The 20,240-nt window shown below is 45.6% G+C and overlaps 2 protein-coding genes across 5 annotated transcripts in view; one reads left to right on the forward strand and one right to left on the reverse strand.

Moving 5' to 3' along the window:
• Window positions 1-17,987, forward strand: GORASP1 (golgi reassembly stacking protein 1). Of its 2 annotated transcripts, XR_006414171.1 has the most exons (10): window positions 1-169; window positions 2,399-2,479; window positions 5,850-6,053; window positions 6,772-6,858; window positions 7,539-7,669; window positions 9,062-9,206; window positions 9,846-9,981; window positions 10,477-10,629; window positions 12,313-12,731; window positions 17,786-17,987. XR_006414171.1 is itself a non-coding variant. In XM_044424690.1 (9 exons), exons 1-9 carry the CDS (start codon window positions 107-109, stop codon window positions 12,576-12,578), a joined length of 1,266 nt encoding a protein of 421 aa, XP_044280625.1. In that variant the 5' UTR covers window positions 1-106; the 3' UTR covers window positions 12,579-14,050. The 2 variants fall into 2 exon arrangements, 1 of the variants encoding a protein (XP_044280625.1); XM_044424690.1 differs by lacking the exon at window positions 17,786-17,987 and having other exon boundaries at window positions 12,313-14,050.
• The window catches only part of WDR48 (WD repeat domain 48), a 26,130-nt gene continuing 20,924 nt past the window's right edge, over window positions 15,035-20,240 (reverse strand). For all 3 annotated transcript variants that reach the window (XM_044424687.1, XM_044424688.1, XM_044424689.1), the window contains 4 exons: window positions 19,743-19,830; window positions 18,898-18,974; window positions 18,601-18,793; window positions 15,035-17,256 (listed from right to left, as the gene is read on the reverse strand). In XM_044424687.1, the coding sequence (XP_044280622.1) occupies window positions 17,161-17,256; window positions 18,601-18,793; window positions 18,898-18,974; window positions 19,743-19,830 (454 nt within the window). In that variant the 3' untranslated portion in view covers window positions 15,035-17,160. The remainder of the gene's footprint in view (window positions 17,257-18,600; window positions 18,794-18,897; window positions 18,975-19,742; window positions 19,831-20,240) is intronic.

Below are 20,240 nucleotides of genomic sequence, written 5' to 3' on the forward strand. Positions count from 1 at the left end.
AGTGTTGGAACTTGGCAGGCGGAGGTCCTGGCGAGCTGGCCATGGGCAGAGGGTTGTGACGGCGGCCGAGGCCCGTCCAAGCCTCTGAGCCGCCCGCTCCGTGGCCATGGGGCTGGGCTCGAGTTCCGAGGTTCCCGACGGGGGCTCCGAGGGCTATCATGTGCACGGGGTAAGGACGACGTCCCTTGGCGGGATGGCAGAGGGGCCCAGAGGGGGCTGGTGTTCCTCGAGGCGCATCTCACCTCCTCGGCGCCTAAGGGACTTGGTGGCAGACCGACCATAACGGGCTGCATCTAGGCTGAACGCCAGAGTTAGATAGGTGGAGGCAAGCCGGCGTCATCCTCCAGCTGTTTTGGACCGCAGCTCCCATCAGCCCCAGCCAGCAGCTCCAGAAACAAGGCATTGTGGGAGCTGTAGTCCAAAACATTTGTAGGGTGCCTGGTTGTCTGCTTCTGAGGTGCATCCAGGCAAGGCAGTGCTTCCTTTTTTATCGCAAAAACGCAATCTGCTTTAAATCTGATATATTGATTCTTGGGTATTCAAATATGTGTATTTTTGTGTGCTGCGTGTGAGGTTGAATCCTAAATATTTTATTTGCTCCAAATCTTGACATGAGCTGTAACATGGAACAGTTGGGAATGCTTCTTATGGGCCATTTACCTAAGATTATCCCTAAAATGCTGAAGCAGCGGCTGTCACCACCAGCTTGTGGAACGATGCTCATCCGCTCATGTTCTGCTAATGGGGTTTCCACAAGCAGCTGGTTGGCCAGTACAGAACAGACTGTTGGACCAGACGGACCCTTGGCATGATCCAGCAGGGCTTGTCCTATGTTTTTACTTTATACATGCCAAATCAAATCCATTTTTGGATGGTGTTTGGAGAAACCTCCTATTGGAAAAGGAAGAGCCTAATGTGAGTCATCGTGTTTTGTTAGTGCAGCTGTTTTCTGCATACGCTGTGTCGCATATCTGCTGTTGCCAAAAAGAAACCGCATGCATTTCCCCCCTTGTCCTTATTCTATCAGTATGCCTGCCCTGTGGATTATACACCAGAAGGCTATTCTGAACATGCCATTTCTGCAGAGTGTCCCTGTGGGTAAAGACAGTTCACAGCCTTGGCTCAGAATGGTCTGTGCACATTGGCTGTGTAAAATGGTCTTTTATCCTTTAGCAGTGGGTGTAGTAGCTATGAATCATAGTAGTGGAAATTGCCTCCAGCTATTTTTTAAACAAGTTGTGAGGGTGAGGTCTCTCTTGTGACAAGGTATGTTGCTGCTGCTGCTTCTTTCTTTTAAAGATTTTGATCCCACCTTTAAGGCCAGGAGTGGGGAGCCTCTCACCTTCCAGGTGCTGTTGGACTTCAACTCCCATTGTTCCTAATCACCGGCCACTGGGAGCTGATGGGAGTTGGGGTCCGGCATCTTGTTTGGGGACACAATGCTCTCACAAGGTGGCTTGCAGGGTTATAAAATACGTTGAAACACAATTACAGGCCTGGTAAAAGCCTACACAGAGGGTGGCTGGTAGAAACTGATGATCTTCCCCACGGCCATAGGGAAACCAGGGAGAAGTGGAGAAAGCAGTAAAAGTTCTTCCCTGGGCGTCAGTAGTTCCTGGTGCTGGACAAGATTTCTGGCCTCCTGTGGTGAGTCCAGAATTGATAGTCTGGATCGGAAGCCCTAGCCATTTTCAGGTTTTCTCAGCCACTGGCTGGTGGTTTTACTGGGCACCATTGGCAAAGACTGAGAAATGCTGAAGGAGGATGGCAAAAAAAGCCTTCCCCGCTGCTGCTGTGGCAGCAGCTGACACTGTTTGATGAATGAGGTCATGGGTGCTGGCAGGTGACCATTGGGAAAGGGAGGGGCCTGATGCAGGTGGCCTTGCAGCAGAGGCTGTGGTGGCCCCGGGGCTCCACACCTGCTTGTCAGACTGGTACTCTTGAAATAAAAGAAAATGAATGAGGAAGGGCCAGAAGAAAAGAAATACCGTAAGCATGATTCAGAGGCTGGATTAAGGGCAGTGGCTTTAATGATGTGTCACTGCCACCTGCAACCTAGAACACTTCAGATGTGTTGGGCTACAAATTCCTCACCCAGCAGCCAGTTAACCGATGACCACATCTGGTTGGTACCCTGGCACTGATGTTATACTTTAGAACAGTGTTTAGTGGAGAACTGTTTCACTGTTCGTTTTGTTTATATTCCACCCTTTTTCCTTTCAAGGACCTCAAGGTAGCTTACATAATTCTCCTCTTAATCTTTCTTCTTGCTTGCTCATAAGTTGGCTTGGGGTGGACCCCTCCCCACATGGACACATTAAGCTGCCAACGTAATTTAGAATGTGCTCACTTATACCTACAATCCTCTTTCCAGTTCTTAAACTCTGCAATTTCACAGGTTCAGGAAAACTCTCCTGCTCAGAGGGCCGGCTTGGAGCCATTCTTTGATTTCATCCTCACAATAGGTCACACCCGGCTGGTAAGTAATTAAAATAAATCTTTAACTAAAACAATTAAAATAACTTATCTGTTCTTGCAAGGATTGGTGGTGGTGGTGGTTTACTTGTGGTATGTCCTGAAGAATAGTCTGTAGGCACATGATGCAGCCATTGTTGGTGAAGCCAAGCACGTGAGCATATGGAAAGTGCACGGGTGGGAAACAAGTTCACCCTCCCTGGAACACCATGTATGCTGCCTTGAATTATATGGTGGAAGAGTGGTATAGTGGCTAGAGCATGGGTCCTCAAACTGTGGCCTGCAGACCGGGTCCGGCCCACCATGCCCATTTATCTGGCCCGCCATAGCTCACCGCGCATGCATGTGCATGCGCACACAGCGAGGCACGGCTTGCTCGTGAGGAGATTGTTTGGAGTTGCTCGGAGAAAAGCATCTCTGTGCATGCGCCCCCCTGCCCCGTGCCCTCCCCCTGCCCATCGCTGGCACCTTTCAACTGGCCCCCTATTCAAAACGTTTGAGGACCCCTGGGCTAGAGTGTTGGAATGGGACCCCAGAGGCCTGGCAGCTGGTCCCCACACAGCCCTAAAGAGCCCTGGTGATATTGTTCCAGCAGCCCACCTCACACCTGTGACCTAGAATGGCAAGGTGACGCTCTTCCCTTCGGATGGCCATGGAAGCTGTAGACGCCTTGTGAGATCGGGCCTGGCTGGTTGTAAGCATTCTGCCGGAGCAAGAGTCCAGTTTGCAGCTTTTAAGTACCTTACCCATCTCAGTCTTTGAAGGATTTGGGAGTTGCTTCTGTGAGCCGTGGGGTGGTGGGTGGAGGAAGAAGGAGCATTTTCTCCCGACGTCAGATGTGTCTGTTCCCAACCCGGGGGGTCTCCAGCTGAGTGGGATTGCAGCTCCCATCATTCCCAGCCATTAATGGGTTGCCATTCCACATGGCGGAGGACAGCCTTTTTTCTGTAGAGTCACACAGAGCTGTATTTCTGTCCACTGTCCCTAGTTCATGAGAACAGGTACTTCTGGTAGGAGCTGAAGGAAGTATGGGGAAGGTGTGGTCAGTTAAGTTAAAAAAAAACAACCCTCATGTGGGACGCCTGTTCAGGTAGGACTGTGCCAATAATTAACAGCTTGGCAGCTGCTTGACTGATGCACAGTAGGGCCAACAGGCGCCCGTCATGCTTCGCTTGGTAAAGACAGGCCAAACTGCATGTTGGTGCTGCTTTTATGACCTTATCCTTACCTTGTTTGCCTAGAAGTAACTCCAGTTTAATTCAGTGGGACTTACTTTCAAGTAAGCATACTTGAAAGATTGCAGTCTTGCTGTTACACAGTGAATGCATAACTTTAACAAAAGAAAGAGCCGCACAGGAACATAGGAAGAGGCACTTGACCCTTGGTCCATTAGCCGAGTTTTTTCAGCTCTGACTGGCAGTAGTTCTATAGGATTCCAGGCAAGATTCTTCCCATGCCCTCTGGGAGTGCCAGCAGTTGAAGCTGGGGCCGTCTGTATGCACAGCAGGGGCTCTATCAATGAGCTACAATCTATTCCCCCCCCCCCCGAAACTTTTCACCTTATCTGCGAAAAGTTTCACCACTCCATATGCAATCCAGCGGCAGCTTGCCTGTCCACAGATGGCTTTACTTGAATCAGTGCAAATTATTACTGTATGTTTATCCTGCCTTTTCCGTTGAAGGAACTCAATGGGCTTACTACATTTCTCTTCCTCTCAATCTTATCCTCACAACAATTCTGTGAGGTAGGTTGGGCTGAAAGTCTGTGACTGGCCCAGGGTCACCCAGTGGGCTCCATGGCTGAGTGGGGACTCGAACCCGGATCGCCTGAGTCCCAGTCCCAGCTCTTAACCACTATGCCACAGTGGCTATTCTTTGTGATTGGATGGGACTATGAGTATGCCAGGCAAGAAGCAGAGGACATATGCATTAATTGCTGTTGCTTCTGCCTTCCCCACTCCTCTCCCTGAATTGACAACCCTGACTGTGAATAGTTCAAAATATAATCAGTGTGGAAATGGTAACTCGACCAAAACAAATGCCTTAAAAGCAAAGGAGAACATTCCGGGTAGGTAGCATGGCTTTCCAGATAGAAAAGTGGGAGAACAGAATAGCAGCGAGAGGTCTATGCGATGATGTGGCTTCCTGTGCTTAACGGCGATGGACAGCTTGTAGAATTAAGAAGATAAAGCGATCCAGATCCTGTTTGCCACGCTGACTGGGCAGGTGTTTCCGGGCAGCACAGACGGGACGGAGGCAGCAGCCTGGCTAACCGCTGCATCTACCCTGTTTAGGGGCTGCCCTCCCGTGGCGAGTGGGGCTGAAGGCCGAAGCAGCTGGGGCTGAAGGAGCAGGGCAAACACTACCTTATTTTGAAATATCAATATATTTTTTGCTTCAAGCTCCCACTGTCAGTAAATAAGCGTAAGAGCAAACATGTTTTCCTTTTAGAAAAGTGGGGTGGGGTGGGGTGGGTATGCACAAAACTGAGGAGGACTGCCAGATGATTGGTGCTTGGAGGGAAGGGGATGGGGTGTGAGGAAGGGTAGATTGGGATCCTAGCGGGGCTGGGCTTGGCTCATGGGGTGAAGCTCTAGACCAAGGGAGGACGACTTTTGGCCTTCCAGGGGTTTGGGCCTCCAGTTCCCACCAGCACCAGGCAGCATAGCCAACGGTGTGCTTCCCATGTCCTGCTTCCCACCTCTCTTCTCCAGCTCCTCTGGAAGCAAGAGCAACAGAGAGGACAACCCACTGACTTCCTCCTTCTTTTACATGTTGCAGCCTGGAGTAACATTCTGAACATGTGTGAGATCCGTACATGGTCAGAACATTCCCCCAGTAAATTCTGCGCATTCATTATTGTTGTTTCAATGGCAAGCATGCATAGATAGGGGAAATGGTTTTTGGCTGGGGCAGTCTGTTGATCATGCCTTTAATTGCTAGAATTGCTCAAATGTGCTTTCTTGCCGAGAGGAGGGAAGTTCTCCTCGTGCTTCCACTCTGCACTATGGTCTTAGTCCCTTAATTCTCTCTAGAGCGGCAGCTGTTGCTAGAACAGAAGAATGTGGAAGCAAGCCTTCCATGTGTGGCTGTGGGATTTCCCCACCCCCTCCCTTTGCATGTTCACACCCCTCAGTTTTCCCTTGTCTCATGGGTTGCTGGCTTGGGAAGTTCAAAGACTGTCCCACCTCTTGCCACCCGCTTGGCTTTGCCTCCACTGACCTGCCAAAATGGCCACCAGCTTTCAGTGGCCACAGGTGGCCCACTCCTGTTCCAGTCCACTGTTTTAAAACGCCCGTGCACATTTTGGCCTCTTGAGTCGGAAGCAGTGTCCTGATTTTTTCCTTTGTGTGCCTGTGTGCTTTACTTGAAAGAATAAAGAAGGTGACACCCTGAAAGATCTGCTGAAAGCCAATGTGGAGAAGCCCGTGAAGCTGGAGGTTTACAACATAAAGGCGATGAAAGTGCGCGAGGTGGAGGTGGTCCCCAGCAACATGTGGGGAGGCCAGGGCCTTCTGGGGGCCAGCGTGCGCTTCTGCAGTTTCCAAGGAGCCAAGGAGCACGTGTGGCACGTGCTGGTAAGCAGCAAGCCCCGTCGCAGCGTGTCGCCTGATTCGGTGGTTCTGCATTTAGGTCGAGCCCCTGCCTGCTTGGCAAAACAGTTGTTCTTGAGGGAGAACAACACACGCGTGGGTGCCTCTGTTGGTCCACGAGGGGAAAAATCTACCGCTGGGACTGCGCTGGCAACCAGTTGGAATTCCACAAGGACGTGCAAGTGTTCAGGTTCTCCAGAACTCTTGACTAGACTGGGGCTATGAAACAGGCCGTGTGAACTGTGGGCCTCAGGCGCTTCAGCAGAGTGCCGTCTCCTCACACCTGCATTTTTACACTTTCGTCTGTGGGAGGAAGTGCGCATTTGGAGGCTGAGCTTGGGAAAATGCACCTTTCATGTTTGCGATTATGCCCTTTTCCTGTTGGAAAAGGAAAGGCGTGTGGTCAGGAGCAGGAATGAGGCAAGACAGGCCTTGAGGTTGCTGCTGAAACATCCCGTTGCTGGTCACCCGCAGCCTACGCAGAAGGAGCCCCCTGTAGCATGACCCGACTTTCAAGGGCAGCCACACTTCTGAGAGGACTGGCGACACGCAATTCTTTCTTTCAGGATAGTGGCCTGACATTAAGCCGTCTCTGATTCAGGATAAGCTTATCCAGTTTCCTGGGAACAGAGTTTACAGGCGATTGAATTGAGGCTTGATCTTTGACCAGGCGTCTGCTAACAGGATGGTGTTCTCTCCCCAGGATGTGGAACCAGCGTCCCCTGCAGCCTTAGCTGGCCTGAAACCACACACAGACTATATTATTGGATCGGATCAGATACTACAAGAGGTAAGCACGCGGCAAAGGTCACAGGCCGCACTGAGAGCGAGTGGTATGGGGATACTATATATAAATGTAAGCCTACTTTAGATTAAAGCTCTTAATGCCACCCATGTACCCTTCAGGGAAGTGTTCGACCCTTGAGAATGCAAGGAGAAAGTGCTCAGAAATTGCGAACTCCCCCCCCCCCCCCCCCCCCATGATAGCAGTTGGGAGAAAGAGGTGAGGCCATCTGGAATGCCCCAGGGGGCTGATTCTGGTCCCTAGCGTGAGGTTCTGCACCCCAGACCTGAAAGGACAAGTCCTCCAGCCCCTTCCAGCTCTACAACTGGTCCCTTTTCTGCACAGGGAGGCTGGGCAGACACAGGCCACACGCCCTATGCACCCGTGGTGCTTTTCCATATGTTGGCAGCTTCTTGGAGGGTGCTTGGTGCAGCTGTGGAGGGCAGGCGTGGTGGCAAGCCAAGGAACGTGCTGCTCAATCATCTGCCTAGGCCAGCCTTCACCAAACATTGGCCCTGGTGGCTGAGGATGATGGGAGTTACAATCTGATGGCTCTGGAGTGTGCTCACCGGGGGAAAGGCAGCCTAGGTAGTCTTTGTCCCCCACGCACAGGATACCCGGCAGGTGTGCAGTCAGGAAGGCTGGAGGGCAACTGTTGTGCTGATGACAAAGTCTCTCCTGCTCAGTCAGAAGATTTCTTTGCGCTGATTGAATCCCATGAGGGAAAGCCTTTGAAGCTGATGGTCTACAACACAGAAATGGATTCGTGTCGTGAGGTTTTTGTAACCCCCAATGGTGCTTGGGGTGGAGAAGGGAGGTATGTATCTCTGAGTGACTGTGCCTGATCTGTAGATGAGGTCCGGGTTATTTTTGGCTTGCTGCACTTTGGATCACAGTCTTGTTTGGTGAACTGACACTGGGACCAATTATAACTTGATGCTAGAGTTTGGAACGGGTTACATTTCCCCGGGTAATCTGTGAATTGCAATGGACTTTCTTGCAAGATTGTTGTGAAGTGGTGTGATTTGTACAAATGCGACGTTCCCAGCATCTACCACTGGCCTTGGAAGCCACAGTACGCTTGGTCAAATGCAGAAGCACCATGGTTCTGACCCAGAGAATTTGCATTCCAAACGCAGCAGAACAGACCCGGATGAGGGTAGAAGACGGGGCTTGATGGATGGGTCAGGAATGAAGCAGGGGGGAAGCAGACCGTGAGGAACTGCTGTCTCTGACCTAGAGCCCTCCAGATGTTTGAGACTTTGGTGCCCATCAGCCCACTAGCAGGGGTTAGGAATAGTGGGTCCAAAGCCCCTGGAGAGCACCAGGTGGGGGAATGCTGCCCTTGAAGTGCACCGTGATGCGCGAGAGGGGGAGGTCCAGCTAGCCCAGTGCAGTCAACACGGACTGGCAGAGGCTCTCCGGGATTTTAGGCAGGGCTCTTTTCCAGCCCTTCCTGCGGAAGACGGGCCGGCCCTTCTGCATGCAGAGCAACCCGCTGCTGAGCCACAGGCTCTCCCCATGCTTGTTGCCCTACAAGTGGCTGCTCACAGCAGCTGCGCCCTCCCCCTGATCCTGTCTGCTGTGTACCTTTGATGCCAAAAACTCAGCATTTGCCCTCATGGGGGATGATGGAAATGTGCCTGAGAAGTCGGGGGGCAAAGATCCAGCCTCAAAAACAAACAAGAGCTAGAGTGGAGCACTTGTGAAACCCTTGGAGGCGTGAAGGGCCCCCCAACAGTTCCCTCGAGGACTGGAGGCAGAACCCTTCTCTCTGAAGGGAGATCCCTTCCTTCTGTGTCTCTCCTGGGAGCAAGGATGAGGGCATGTGCCATCTGGAAGTGGGGCTGGGCTGGGACCCTCCCTGCTTTGCCACACCCACCCAATTTGCCTAGGAGGAAACCTGGAATTTCCCATTCAGGCTTCACTATGCAGGGGCTCCAGATGATGATGATGATGATGATTGCCATTTATATCCTGTCCTGTCACCAAGCGCTCAGGATGGCTTACAAAATATATTACTATTAATGTGCATTAATTATGCATCAATGATTAGGCATTAATATTAATACAAAATCATGCAGTATTCTGTGGTGATCACGGGGTAAGGAATGTGGGCTTCTGTGTGCGCTATCCTATCTCATGTAAAAAAGACAAGGGCACACATCTCTCTTTATTGTCGAGTTCTTGGATTTGCCTTCTTTTACAGTTTAGGCTGTGGCATTGGATTTGGCTATTTGCACAGAATTCCGACACAGGTGACTCTACCAAAGAAGAAACCCGAAGCTAGTTCCCCTCCGCCTTTGCCCTCAGGGCACATGCCTCCCGAGCCACCAGCTAATGGCTATACAGAGGTAAGTGCTTCACAGCACTGGCACTGCTGGCTGGGGATGATGGGAGCTGTAGCCAGTACCTCTGGAAGCCTGTGGAGGCCTGCTGGGTAGTATTCACAGTTTTGCGTCTGTAGGCTGATAGGAATGACTACTTGTTTGAACAGACTAGGAATGGACAAATTAAGTCTTGTTGCTGGTCTGCCTCAGTTCTGCATGGTTTCAGTCAGAGGCCTTTCCCATCTAATTTCTGCATCTGGCAGCAATTAAAAGGAAAAAGAACAGCATGAAAGCACACATCTATCATTGTATGCTACTTTCCCTTTGTGTGTTTCAGTGTGGCTATTAGTCCAGGGACAGCAAATTCTCTCTGCTTAAAAATGGAGCCCCAACAACATTCTGCACCGCAGCTGCAAGATTAAGTGTGGAGTGGGTGGCTTTTATTACTTTGGTTGCTCCGTGCCAAAAGGAGCTTTCCCCACTTAGAACCTCTTGCCCAACGTGTGCTTATGTAAATGGCTGACCACATTCCACTATGAGGTAGCTGGTCAGGTAATGGGGGAATTATGCCTGCCTATCATATAATAGGGTTGCTCTCTAATGGATGAATAATGTGTTTCTTGTTCCAAAGCATGTGGCTTTTTAATCTCACATTTATTTCAGGCTCCGCTGTTGGCACCTAATTCCCAAAATGAAGATGCTTCAGGCTTAGATTACAGTACGAATCACAGTGTGGACATGTACCCAGTAGAAAACTCTCTTCAGCCACCGCCTCCAGTGCAGCGAGTTATGGATCCAGGTAATCTCTTGTCTGTTGCTCCCTCCCTCCCTCCCTCCCTCCATCTCTCTCTAATACACTGGGCTGTTGTGAAAAGTTTGTCCTGGTGGAGAGCCAGGAATGGTGTAAGACACTGAAGGGAATACAATACTTTGCTGTCTTCTCCATCTGCTTGTATGAACAAGATCCTTTAGAGCCCCCCTCCCCCCCAGCCCCGGTTAATCTGTCACAAGAAAGGAGTTAGGAGCACCTCCTCAAAGACACTTGTAGAAATCGGAACTAATTAATGCAGCACACCCAGTTTCCAGAAGGCTCCAGTAGCACCTTGATGTCCAGCATCTTTGAATGAGGATGTAGATGGTGATCAGACAAGCAGCCAAGAGCCTTTGGCGGCTCTCTGTAGTTGCAAGTCATTTTTTGTTGGTGTTTAGTACAGCAAAGGCATTTCAGCTTCAAAAAAAGTGCATTTTTTCTCTTCTGAATTATTGGATTCAGCCTTCATTTTATTTCTTTCAGGTTTTGTAGATATGTCTGGAGCTTCTTTTCCTGAATTAATTGACTTGGCAAAAACAATCAATGCGCATTCTTCCTCTGCTTCCTTCAACTTGACAGACACCTTGGCAGCAACTGATAGCTTGCTAAGTAATAGCAGAACTCGCACATCTTTTGGTAAGCAAATGCTAATGCCATTCCTTTTCTTTTGGAGACATATGTTTGAATGACAAGGCTTTTCATAAACTGGTTGATTTGATCTGGGTTCTGTTTTCCCTTTCAATGTGCAGACTCAAAATGTCTCGCAAATAACACAAAAGCACCACAACCATATTTATGATTAAGGTCATATTTAGCATGTCACCACCAAAAGCTATTATGGGATGATTTAAAAAAAACCTAAGTACCACCTAAAAGAATTGACTATTCAGAAGAGCAGAAATTATAAGATTGTCATTACAAACATACATTAAAGTTCTAATTGCATTGCTAGGGTGTTCTTAGTAACTTTTTTCCCTCTACCTGTGTGTACATATGATATGTCAGTGTTGCTTGACATATCATAAACAGTCTCCAGCACTGCCTTTGCACTAGCAACACCTATGTTGATGTATTTGAAATGTAGCAGTTCCCAAAACAATCAGACAAACAATAATTCAGTAACCTAACTATCTATAATAGGACAACCAGAAGAAAGACAACTAATCAAATTGTTGTTTTGATTATGGATTGCTTGTTTTGATTTCTGTAAGCTGTCCTGAGATGCTTTGCATATAGGACAGGATATAAATATTTTAAATACATACATACATACATGTATGCCTATATGTACCTGGCAACTGAGGACAACACAGCATGCAACCAATGAAACAGACTCTCATCTACCAAAGCTTAGACCGGTATTAATACCACAAGACTCTTCCTTGTTTTTGCTGCTACAGACTAACATAGCCATCCGTCTGGAAATAACTAGCACATGTGTATGCCACAGCTTGCTGAAATACACTGTCTTCCGAAGAAAGGTGTAGAGTGGCCAGCTCCCTAAGCTGTCAGTGTGTACACCAGCAGGACACATTCCATAAGCCACATAACGGGGGAATGTAGGATATCTATTGGTAAAAGAGCCTGCCAGAGTCTGTCTCTTCAAGGATGCTGGTGACAGCAAGTCATGCTTCTTTTTCCTCGTGTCTTTGGATGGGCTTTTAAATATCATTTTATTATGCTATAACTTTATGGGAATTTGTAGTGTATGGTCTGCTTGAATAGTCCTCATCCACTGGTGAGAGGAACACTATGATGTGAACAGCTGAGATGTAAAAAAAGAAAAAACACCTGACAACCAAAGCCATTGGGTTCATACCATAGTTGCTCTTGGAGTGTGCCAGCTCAGTGAAGTTGGTCATGGAAAAGAGGAGCAATACTAATTTTGTCACCGAGTACTCTGCTAGAGTGGCTGCTTCTGAATTCTGAAGAACTGGGCAGGCATGTGAGAGGACATAAGGAAAGATGCACTGAATCATTTGGAAGTCCTGTCTTGCTCGGTATCCTGTTGGCAAAGGGGCCACCTGCCTGCTAATGTTTCCCATAATGCCCCTGATGCCAGATGTAGGAGTCATCATCATGACTAGAAGGCTTATCCTCCATGAATATATCTATGCACCCTTTAAAGCTGTCCCAGGCTGGCTGTCATTACTGCATTGCTTATAATGGGACAAGGTAAAGTTCAGCTGCAACGGTAGCCAAGTGACTCTTTTCAGCAGTCTGTTTTTCCCGAATCATCAGTAGGGGATTACTGAGAGAACTGAAAGCATTGCTTCTTGCTGTATTTATGCTTAATACATTTTCACTTTCCCCCCACAGAACATGCCTCTATTCCATTCTCGGAAGATTCAGCATCTTACCTGGAGGACTTGAGTCCTCAGCCAGAACTAGACAAAGAGATGCCTTCAGTTTCACCTTTACCATCTCTTCCTATGGAGATATCTCTAAACACAACATCTAAAGTTGATGCTCAGGAAACTGTTCTGCCTTCAGATGAAACTGAGGGTCCCATATTGCCCAAAACATTACAATCTGACGGTGACAGGGCAGCCCAAGAATTGACGGAAGAAACTGTTCTGAACTAGTCCTAAAAGTGCCGCTCCTCCCCGGAGTTCTGGAATGTGCCACATGTTTGAAGGATTTTCGCACCTGGCTCTGTGGTACCCAGAAATGTTTGTTCTGTTGCTGCATCACAGAAAAGTCCAGCTGCCTCCACCAGCACCACCCCAGGAGTCACAGTCAGTAGTTGGCTGAAAGTCTGAATCTGTTTAATTGCTGCTCCGTGATAACACTGATCATTCTATTTGTATTTTTTAAAAGGCAATGGCTGACAAGTAGGAGGATTTCCTACCGCTGTGCCATAAACCAGCCTTCTCCGACTTGATGTCCTTCAGATGTTTGGGATAACAGTTCTCAACGTTTTTGACCATTGGATATGCTACCTTGGGCTGACTGCTGCTGGAATTCCCTGACATCTGGAGGGTTTCAGGTGGGGGAAGGGTGCTATAAACATTTGGGTTATCAGCTGCAATGTTTCATAAGCACATAAAGCACTAATTTCAGTGAAATGCTTTAGTCACCTTCCCAGGTTGCAGTTTTAAATGTGGCTGTTGATCACTCAAAGTCCTAGGGCAGGGGTGGGCGATCTCCTGCATTGCAGTTCCCAGTTGCTGGCTAGACTGCCAGTGGCTGATGAGCTGCAGTTCATTTTCATCTGCCCACCCCAGTCTAAAATGATAGTGCTTGACCATTTTAGTTATTTCACATGAATATAAACATTTTTAACTTAATCCAACAGCATTGGCACCAAGGTAAAATTTGGATCATTATGAAAAAAGAATGTAAAATGTTTTTTTTTAATTTTAAGGACACGATAAAGGCAACAGCATGTGCAAATGTACCAGGCCACTATAGGAACTTTGATCCTAAATACATCTGCCATACCTCCATGCAGCTTCCCTCTCCTGCTCAGTGCTGGTTACCTGGACTTGGTACTCGAGTAAGGAGTCTGAGAAGGTGGTTTGGATGGGGTTAAAGGAGTTGGGCACAAATTGCTTGCACATGTACTAAAAGGAATAATCCTGCCTACTACTTCTGCTGGGAACATGAATCACATCATCTGGCTGTGTTGTAGTTTTTAATCTAAACAGCTGTTTGCCTTTCCTATCCAATAATTTAGTTGTTCCCTGCAGCCAATGGGGATGCTTTCTTGGGTGAGTAGTTTAAAGGGGGAAATAACTCTAGCAGTTTAGTTTTATATTTGTGCAAAATGATCTCACAAGCATTTGTAAATTATTTAAGGCTGAGATGCTAAGTGTGTGTTGGGTGAAGTTCATGGAATTTTAACTTCTGATTGCAAACATATGTCGACAAACAAATAAGCAACCAGAATGCAGTGGGATTGTCTCTCTGGTAGAAGGCACTTCCTCAAACACCATTAAAAGATGACATTTTCAATACAAGTAATGGCAATTCTGGTTTATGCTACCTGTTCATCTTCTGAAATGGTTTTATGAATCACTTTCTTAGTCTGGAAATAAATCCCTTTTGAAAGGTACATAAAGCCCCAGTTCTTACTTCTGAGAAGATTTTCTATATGCATTTGATTTCTCTTCAGGCCATGCTTACTCCTGCAGAACCACCCTTTCTGAGAAGCATTTAAAATGTGTGCTGCACTACAGAGCAGCGCTGAACACTTGGTTGCAATGGGTCGGGGAGGGCAGGAGTGGAATTCCAGGGCATGTATCCCTGCCCCCACTTCATTGCCTGTTTCTGGGATTCTATAAACTGCTAAAGGGCTGAAACAAACTAAGTTCCTTCTCCTTCAGCATTTTACACTTCAGTTGACGTCAAGAGCAGTATCATTAGACTTTACCCCTATTCAAATATTTGCCTGAACTTGAGGGTTTTACATGAGTAGAGTGGCAGAGCTGTGAACCAGTGATCTACATCTCTGGGTGTTCTTCCCTGGTGAGCCTAGAGCAAGGGGCTGGCAATATTTAAGCTATTCCTTAAATACTGCCCATGCAACAGGGCTTATAGAAGCTGTAGGCTCAAACAGCTAGAGGACCAGAAGTTACCCACTCTTGCTCTAGCATTTCATTAGCATCTTCCAAGCCCTAAGACTTGAACTTAGGACCTTCCATATACAAATTAGATGCTTTACCATCAAGCTACAGTTGAAGGAGGCAGCAGGGCCAGGTTTTATCCCTGCCTTGAGTTATTAAGTGGAAAGGCAGAGGAAAAGGAAAAGGATGTGCTGTGCATACACCTCACCACAAACAAGCCAGGCTCTGCAGTGCAGGCTACAACGGGGTGGGGGTGTTCATAATACTCCACTTTTGGCAACAGAACTTGCCAGAACTTTGCATTCTCAATCTAGTTCTTAGTTGCTCTGATGTGCGCACACCTCTTTCAACCCAACCATCACTGCTGTTCCTATGGAAAGACGCTGCTGTAACTGGGTAGACACCATTCTCAGTACATATTTGCTTAACATTTCATAGCACATTTTTTAAAAAAGAAAACTTGCTTAGAAACATTAGCTAAAGATGTTTTATTATTTCTATACAACTGCGAAATATGTATTTGTCCTTTTGGCATTGCAGGCCCTCTATCTGTCTTTCCTGAAACTGCATTTCTTGGAGTGTAGAAAATAAAATTTAGAATGTTGGCTGATTTAAAGTATAAGGGAAGCAGGGCAGAATTAAAGGGACTTCCAATGGAGAAATGAATCAGCACAAAATTCAGAATTATAGTCTATTAAGAAATACAATTAAGGATAATTTACAATTCAGCTTAACCAATGAATTCAACAAGTATGCACTGTGGCAAACCAGACTTCTGTTCACACAAACAGGATTTACAAACAGATGATGCTCAAGATAGGAACACTGAATGCGAGCTTCATTCGGAACTAGAATTCAGTTAGTTGCTTATGCAGTGAGACTCAGGTCATCTGGAGGACAGGTGGCTAAATGATTTAGTACCAATTCAAATTTTATGGTTGCAGCATGGCAGTCACTCTAAAAATCCAAGTAGTGCATAGAACACACACCCTGCCCTTTCCAAGCCAAGGCAAAAAAACAATTAAAATATCGCAAAGACACTGACATGCTGCACGTTTTATCTTTATCAGTCAGTGAAAAAACAAGCCACTCCCCCTTGAAAATAGAAATTTCCTTTGGGTAAAGTTTGCTTTCTTTAAAGGACAAGGGGAACTGAAAGGCTCTAAAGGCATCAGACTATTTTTGAGGTTCAAACTAGTTTTCCACAGCACCTTCGACTATGTCCTCTTTGACCTGACTAGTATACTCCTCCTTTCTGGGCTACTGCCTACACTGGGTACCAACAGATTCTGAATAATTACCCTTCCCCACATGGTGCCTGGCTATACAAGTTACTGAAGCAGCTCCCACGCTGCAAAGATAATGTTTTAATCAAGGCCCTTACCTGTTCTCGCTTCAGTTAAGCAAACCCAGAGGTGTTCTTTAAGCCACAATTTACCTACTAAGGAAGATAAAAATGATCAACTCTTGGATGGGTGGGTGTGGAAAAGAAATCACCCTTAGTGCCTCTTAGAGACATGTGCTTCTGTTCCAAATAAGAACTGCTTTATACCATGTTGCCATCAGGATGCGTGTGCTCCAGTTATACACTGAATGCAAGGCTTGGCTTTCTTGCCCAGACACTCGAGGGTCCCATCCCTCCCTTCCACAATAAGTTAGATTCTAATGACAATATGAAAAAGCTGTAAAATGTTTTTAGAAACAGTGGAAAAGAAAATCTAAGCTTTATGCAGCTTACAACATCAACAAAAATATCGAAAATGCATATAAAAACCATTGGAGGAAAACCTGCAAGTTCTTTTTGCTACCACAAAACTATGGTATTTACTGCAAAGTTTCTTGAGTTTGCCAAGATGTTACATGTAAAGCACAATTACTTGGAATTGTGATCAGTGTGCCGTCTTAAGAAAAAATGGACTACAGAAGTTAGCTTTTTTAAAAGTCTAGTTAAAGATGTTGAAATATTCCATCATGATGCACTGCACCATTACAGCGACCCTGTGATCACACGCTTTCTAGGGTCACAATCCACATACAAAATGGTTTCTTACAATATCACTGTTGGATGGAATTTAACCCCTTCAACTGGAGTTACAGAGACAGTTCTACTCGACTGTACAAGATAGTTCTTTCTTGAAGTAGATTTGTCTTGAGGAGTGGCCAAAGTTTACTACATGGAATGTATGAACAAAGTACAGCACATGCAGTTTTTACACTATGAATGAGTTAGCAGCAGGGCTGAGAAAGTGTTTACATATCAAGCTTGAGCAGATGAAGGTATGATAATCCTGGAAATAAAAATAACCCCACAAACACCTGCACTGGATCACCTGGTCTCTGTACACCTCAGAACAGGAATCGCTCAAGGGCTTGTCATAGCACTCTTACTTGTACCTTGAGAAGGACAGACTTTAGTTTACGTCATACAGATTTGTCTATATTACAGATTTATTAGTCACTTCAAGTAGACTCTGTCCGCACTGAGGCATTAGAAGTGTCAGATCTACCTTAGGGTTTCAGTGGGCTTCTAGAGCATTACAGCTGGAACCAGTACAGGAAGCTCAAGTAAGTTAATGGTTGGTTGGGTCCAATGCTTGGCTCACGTTGACTTCTGGCGGTAGTGAAGAGTCAAGTCGCCACCGCTCTTCCATATGAAGTGCTTGACAGTTCGAAGGTCCATATTTGGATCCAAAACCTGTCATCAAAAACAACTTTTTGTTGGTAAGATTCACATTACTCTAAACTTGGCCTGTGTGCAAAGTCTTCCTGCATTCCAGTGAATCCACAGTTGGGCCCCATCCTTTTTACATGACATAATGTACCAGACCTGCAATATGTCACGTAAAAAGGATTGCACCGAGATAATTTCATTTTGGACACTCAAAAATCCCATATTCAGCCACAACTTTAGTATCTCAGACGGGATGTTGTGAAGGAAGCAACGGCGTCCCCACTCTGGTAAAAGCAGTCTGATGTTTCTGCTCTAGTTACTGCATGCATCTTCTACTTATCTATGAACATGAGCAAAAAGCTCGTATCTCAACACTGGAAAAAGTGATTACTGAAAAACAGTCAAGTTGCTTCTGCCCAACTTACGTTTTCATGTTCTCAAAAGCATTTTTATGCATTTCATAGCTTAAATACCAGAGAGCCTCAGCCACTGGACAGTATGAAAATGACTGAATTAATTAATTAATGCAACTCCATCTTTTCTACTTTTCCAGAATCACTGTGCTATTCATATGACAGGGTCCCAAACCATTCTGGCCTGTGGGCACTGACAGGAAGTGGAAAATCGGCTGTAAGCGCCACCACAAAATGCCTAATCAGCAGACTGCCACTTTGGCATCCTTTGTGTCCTGTCCATGGATCTTTGTCTTATTGCACAAAGATTTTTGTTTTGTTTCTACTTGACACCACAACATCTCTTCACTAAGGTAAGGGATTGTCTAATTTGACTAACTTCTGGCAGTGTAGTACAATTAATATTATTTTAAACGTATGTTTTGGCAACGTCCAGTTATTGCTCCTTCTGAAAAGGAGGTTATTACATGGATAAATTCTGTACTGGAGCAGTCTTTAAGAGTCAGTGATATACATTGATATACATACTCTTTTAAATTATTTACCTGCTACATGGAAATTGACAAACGGACTCAGATTTTCTGTGCCCTTTTAACAGCTAAAATATGGATTATTACAACAGTGGAAGGATAAATGCTCACTTCCTATAATGGAATGGATTAAGGAACTTGTAACACTTTCAGTATGTAAATGGGTAGCATATAGATGCCAGCTTCAAATGGATACTTATTTGGATATCTAGTCTGCTTTTGCTATAGCCTATGCACAATTGGTATAACGTTGTATGCATTTAATATAAATCCATTTCTGTATATCAATAAAATGGGGGGAGCACCCAGAGCTCCCCAACATATCCTTTGCTTCTTCCAAACCCCCCCCCCCAAAGACTGGTGTAGACAGTTATTTAATTCTACTTGATCCTCGTAACCACCTGTAAAACAGGTAATTGATATACCTGGTCCTGACACAAGAGTTCAATTTTCTCCTCTGCTAGAACTGCAATGTCTTCCTCTTTTTCTTGTTCCCCAGCTTTTTCATTATTGGAAGAGCTAGTTGTCTGAGATTCATTGTCCAGGTTTATTATTTTTTCATAAACATGTTCCATCACCTTCCTGACTTGCAACATATCACTGGCCGACAGTCGATCCCTATGGAAATGGAATGGATTCAGAGTTGAGACATTGACAGTTATTCGAGTTTCGTTCACCTCTCTATGCTCCTGGAAACTACTGTCCATGTTTATTCTACTTACTTCTTTAATGTTTTTGCTCCCGAAGAGGAATGAGGTTGGAGGTAGAAGGGAATCTTATTGAATTTTGGCATATTTTTCTACAAAATAAATCAAAAATAGTAGAAACGATTAAATTTTGCTTCCCACCTCTATCTTGCAATAAGTTCAGTTACTTATCTTATTGGAAATATTAACTTTTTAGTGTGTATGGTACTGCACAGGTTTCTCTAGATAATTTTTCTAGCTTCTTTTTACTTAGCAACCAAATTCTTTTGCACAAGCTTAAGCAGGAGGAGGAGGAAGAGAAGTGTAGTCATGCTATCTCAGTTTGGGAATCACAAAACCCCCATCAGAACAGGGCATTTGGTCATAACTCCTCACACTGTGTCCAAGACTATTATGTTCTCCCAAAGTTTTTGAGCAGCTTCTCTGGCAGCATGGGGGTCCAGCAGTAAGAAGATCCTTGCTGGAAGAGGTACAAGATGGATGAACCTGATCTTAATATAGTACACTTGCCCCTACAAGAGCAAGCTATCTAGGTAATCCACAAACAAATAAATACAATTTCTGTAATAGCCTTGAGTATAACCTCAGTTTGAATCCATTGTGCATTTTTATATACCTGTGTGTGTGTGTGTGTGTGTGTGTGTGTGTGTGTGTGTGTAAACAAGAGGCCTTATTTTACAACAAAAAGCTGTACATCTTAAAATAAGTAGGTGCAGGATTTTTAAAGCTTCTAAAAGCTCTGAGCTAGTCATGTTCCAAATATCTGTTTAATATAGGGACGCATGCTACAGAATTAAGGCTATTTACAATTGTTTAATTTAATGCTACTCAACTATCTTGTCCTCTCAGGAGACACTTACATCCACAGTGATGTCGATTACCCATTGTGGCACAGTTTCGTTAAGGAGCATGGATTCAGTTTCACCACCAGAATCCCGACATAACAACCTGAGTGAAAAGAGTTTTGAGAGGCAGCCCACTGAGTATTACAGAAAATGATTAACAGTTTGATTGTTCACAAGAACAAGAAATGAGCAGGCAAACAAGCACAAACAATAGGCAGTGACAAAGAACTAATTTCAAATGGCTGAGGAGTTTGAGACGTATTAGGCTAAATTTGCACTAGCAATTTGTGGCACACGGTCTGCATTCCATTATTCCTGAGAGCTATTATGAAAAGACATGTCTAAAGCATTTTGTCAGCATGCACAATGAAAAGCTAGTTCAACCCTACTTTTACAAACCTTACTACAACAGCTTAGAAGTTTCCACATTTAAGGATTTAGAGGAAAACAGCTCTAATGGTGGACAATTTTCTCAATAATTCTTCTAACAGCCCTGTCATATAAATGACTATT

Source organism: Varanus komodoensis, unplaced genomic scaffold (genome assembly GCF_004798865.1).
Source record: "Varanus komodoensis strain SLA01 unplaced genomic scaffold, ASM479886v1 scaffold15, whole genome shotgun sequence".
Classification (NCBI taxonomy): domain Eukaryota; kingdom Metazoa; phylum Chordata; class Lepidosauria; order Squamata; family Varanidae; genus Varanus; species Varanus komodoensis.

Bases quoted from the DNA above. Each gene is read 5' to 3' on its own strand.
- GORASP1 (XM_044424690.1), top strand. From the start codon at position 107: ATGGGGCTGGGCTCGAGTTCCGAGGTTCCCGACGGGGGCTCCGAGGGC. The intron at 9,207-9,845 runs GTAAGTGCTTCA...CATTTATTTCAG, and splicing joins CAGCTAATGGCTATACAGAG to GCTCCGCTGTTGGCACCTAA. The intron at 9,982-10,476 runs GTAATCTCTTGT...TATTTCTTTCAG, and splicing joins GCAGCGAGTTATGGATCCAG to GTTTTGTAGATATGTCTGGA.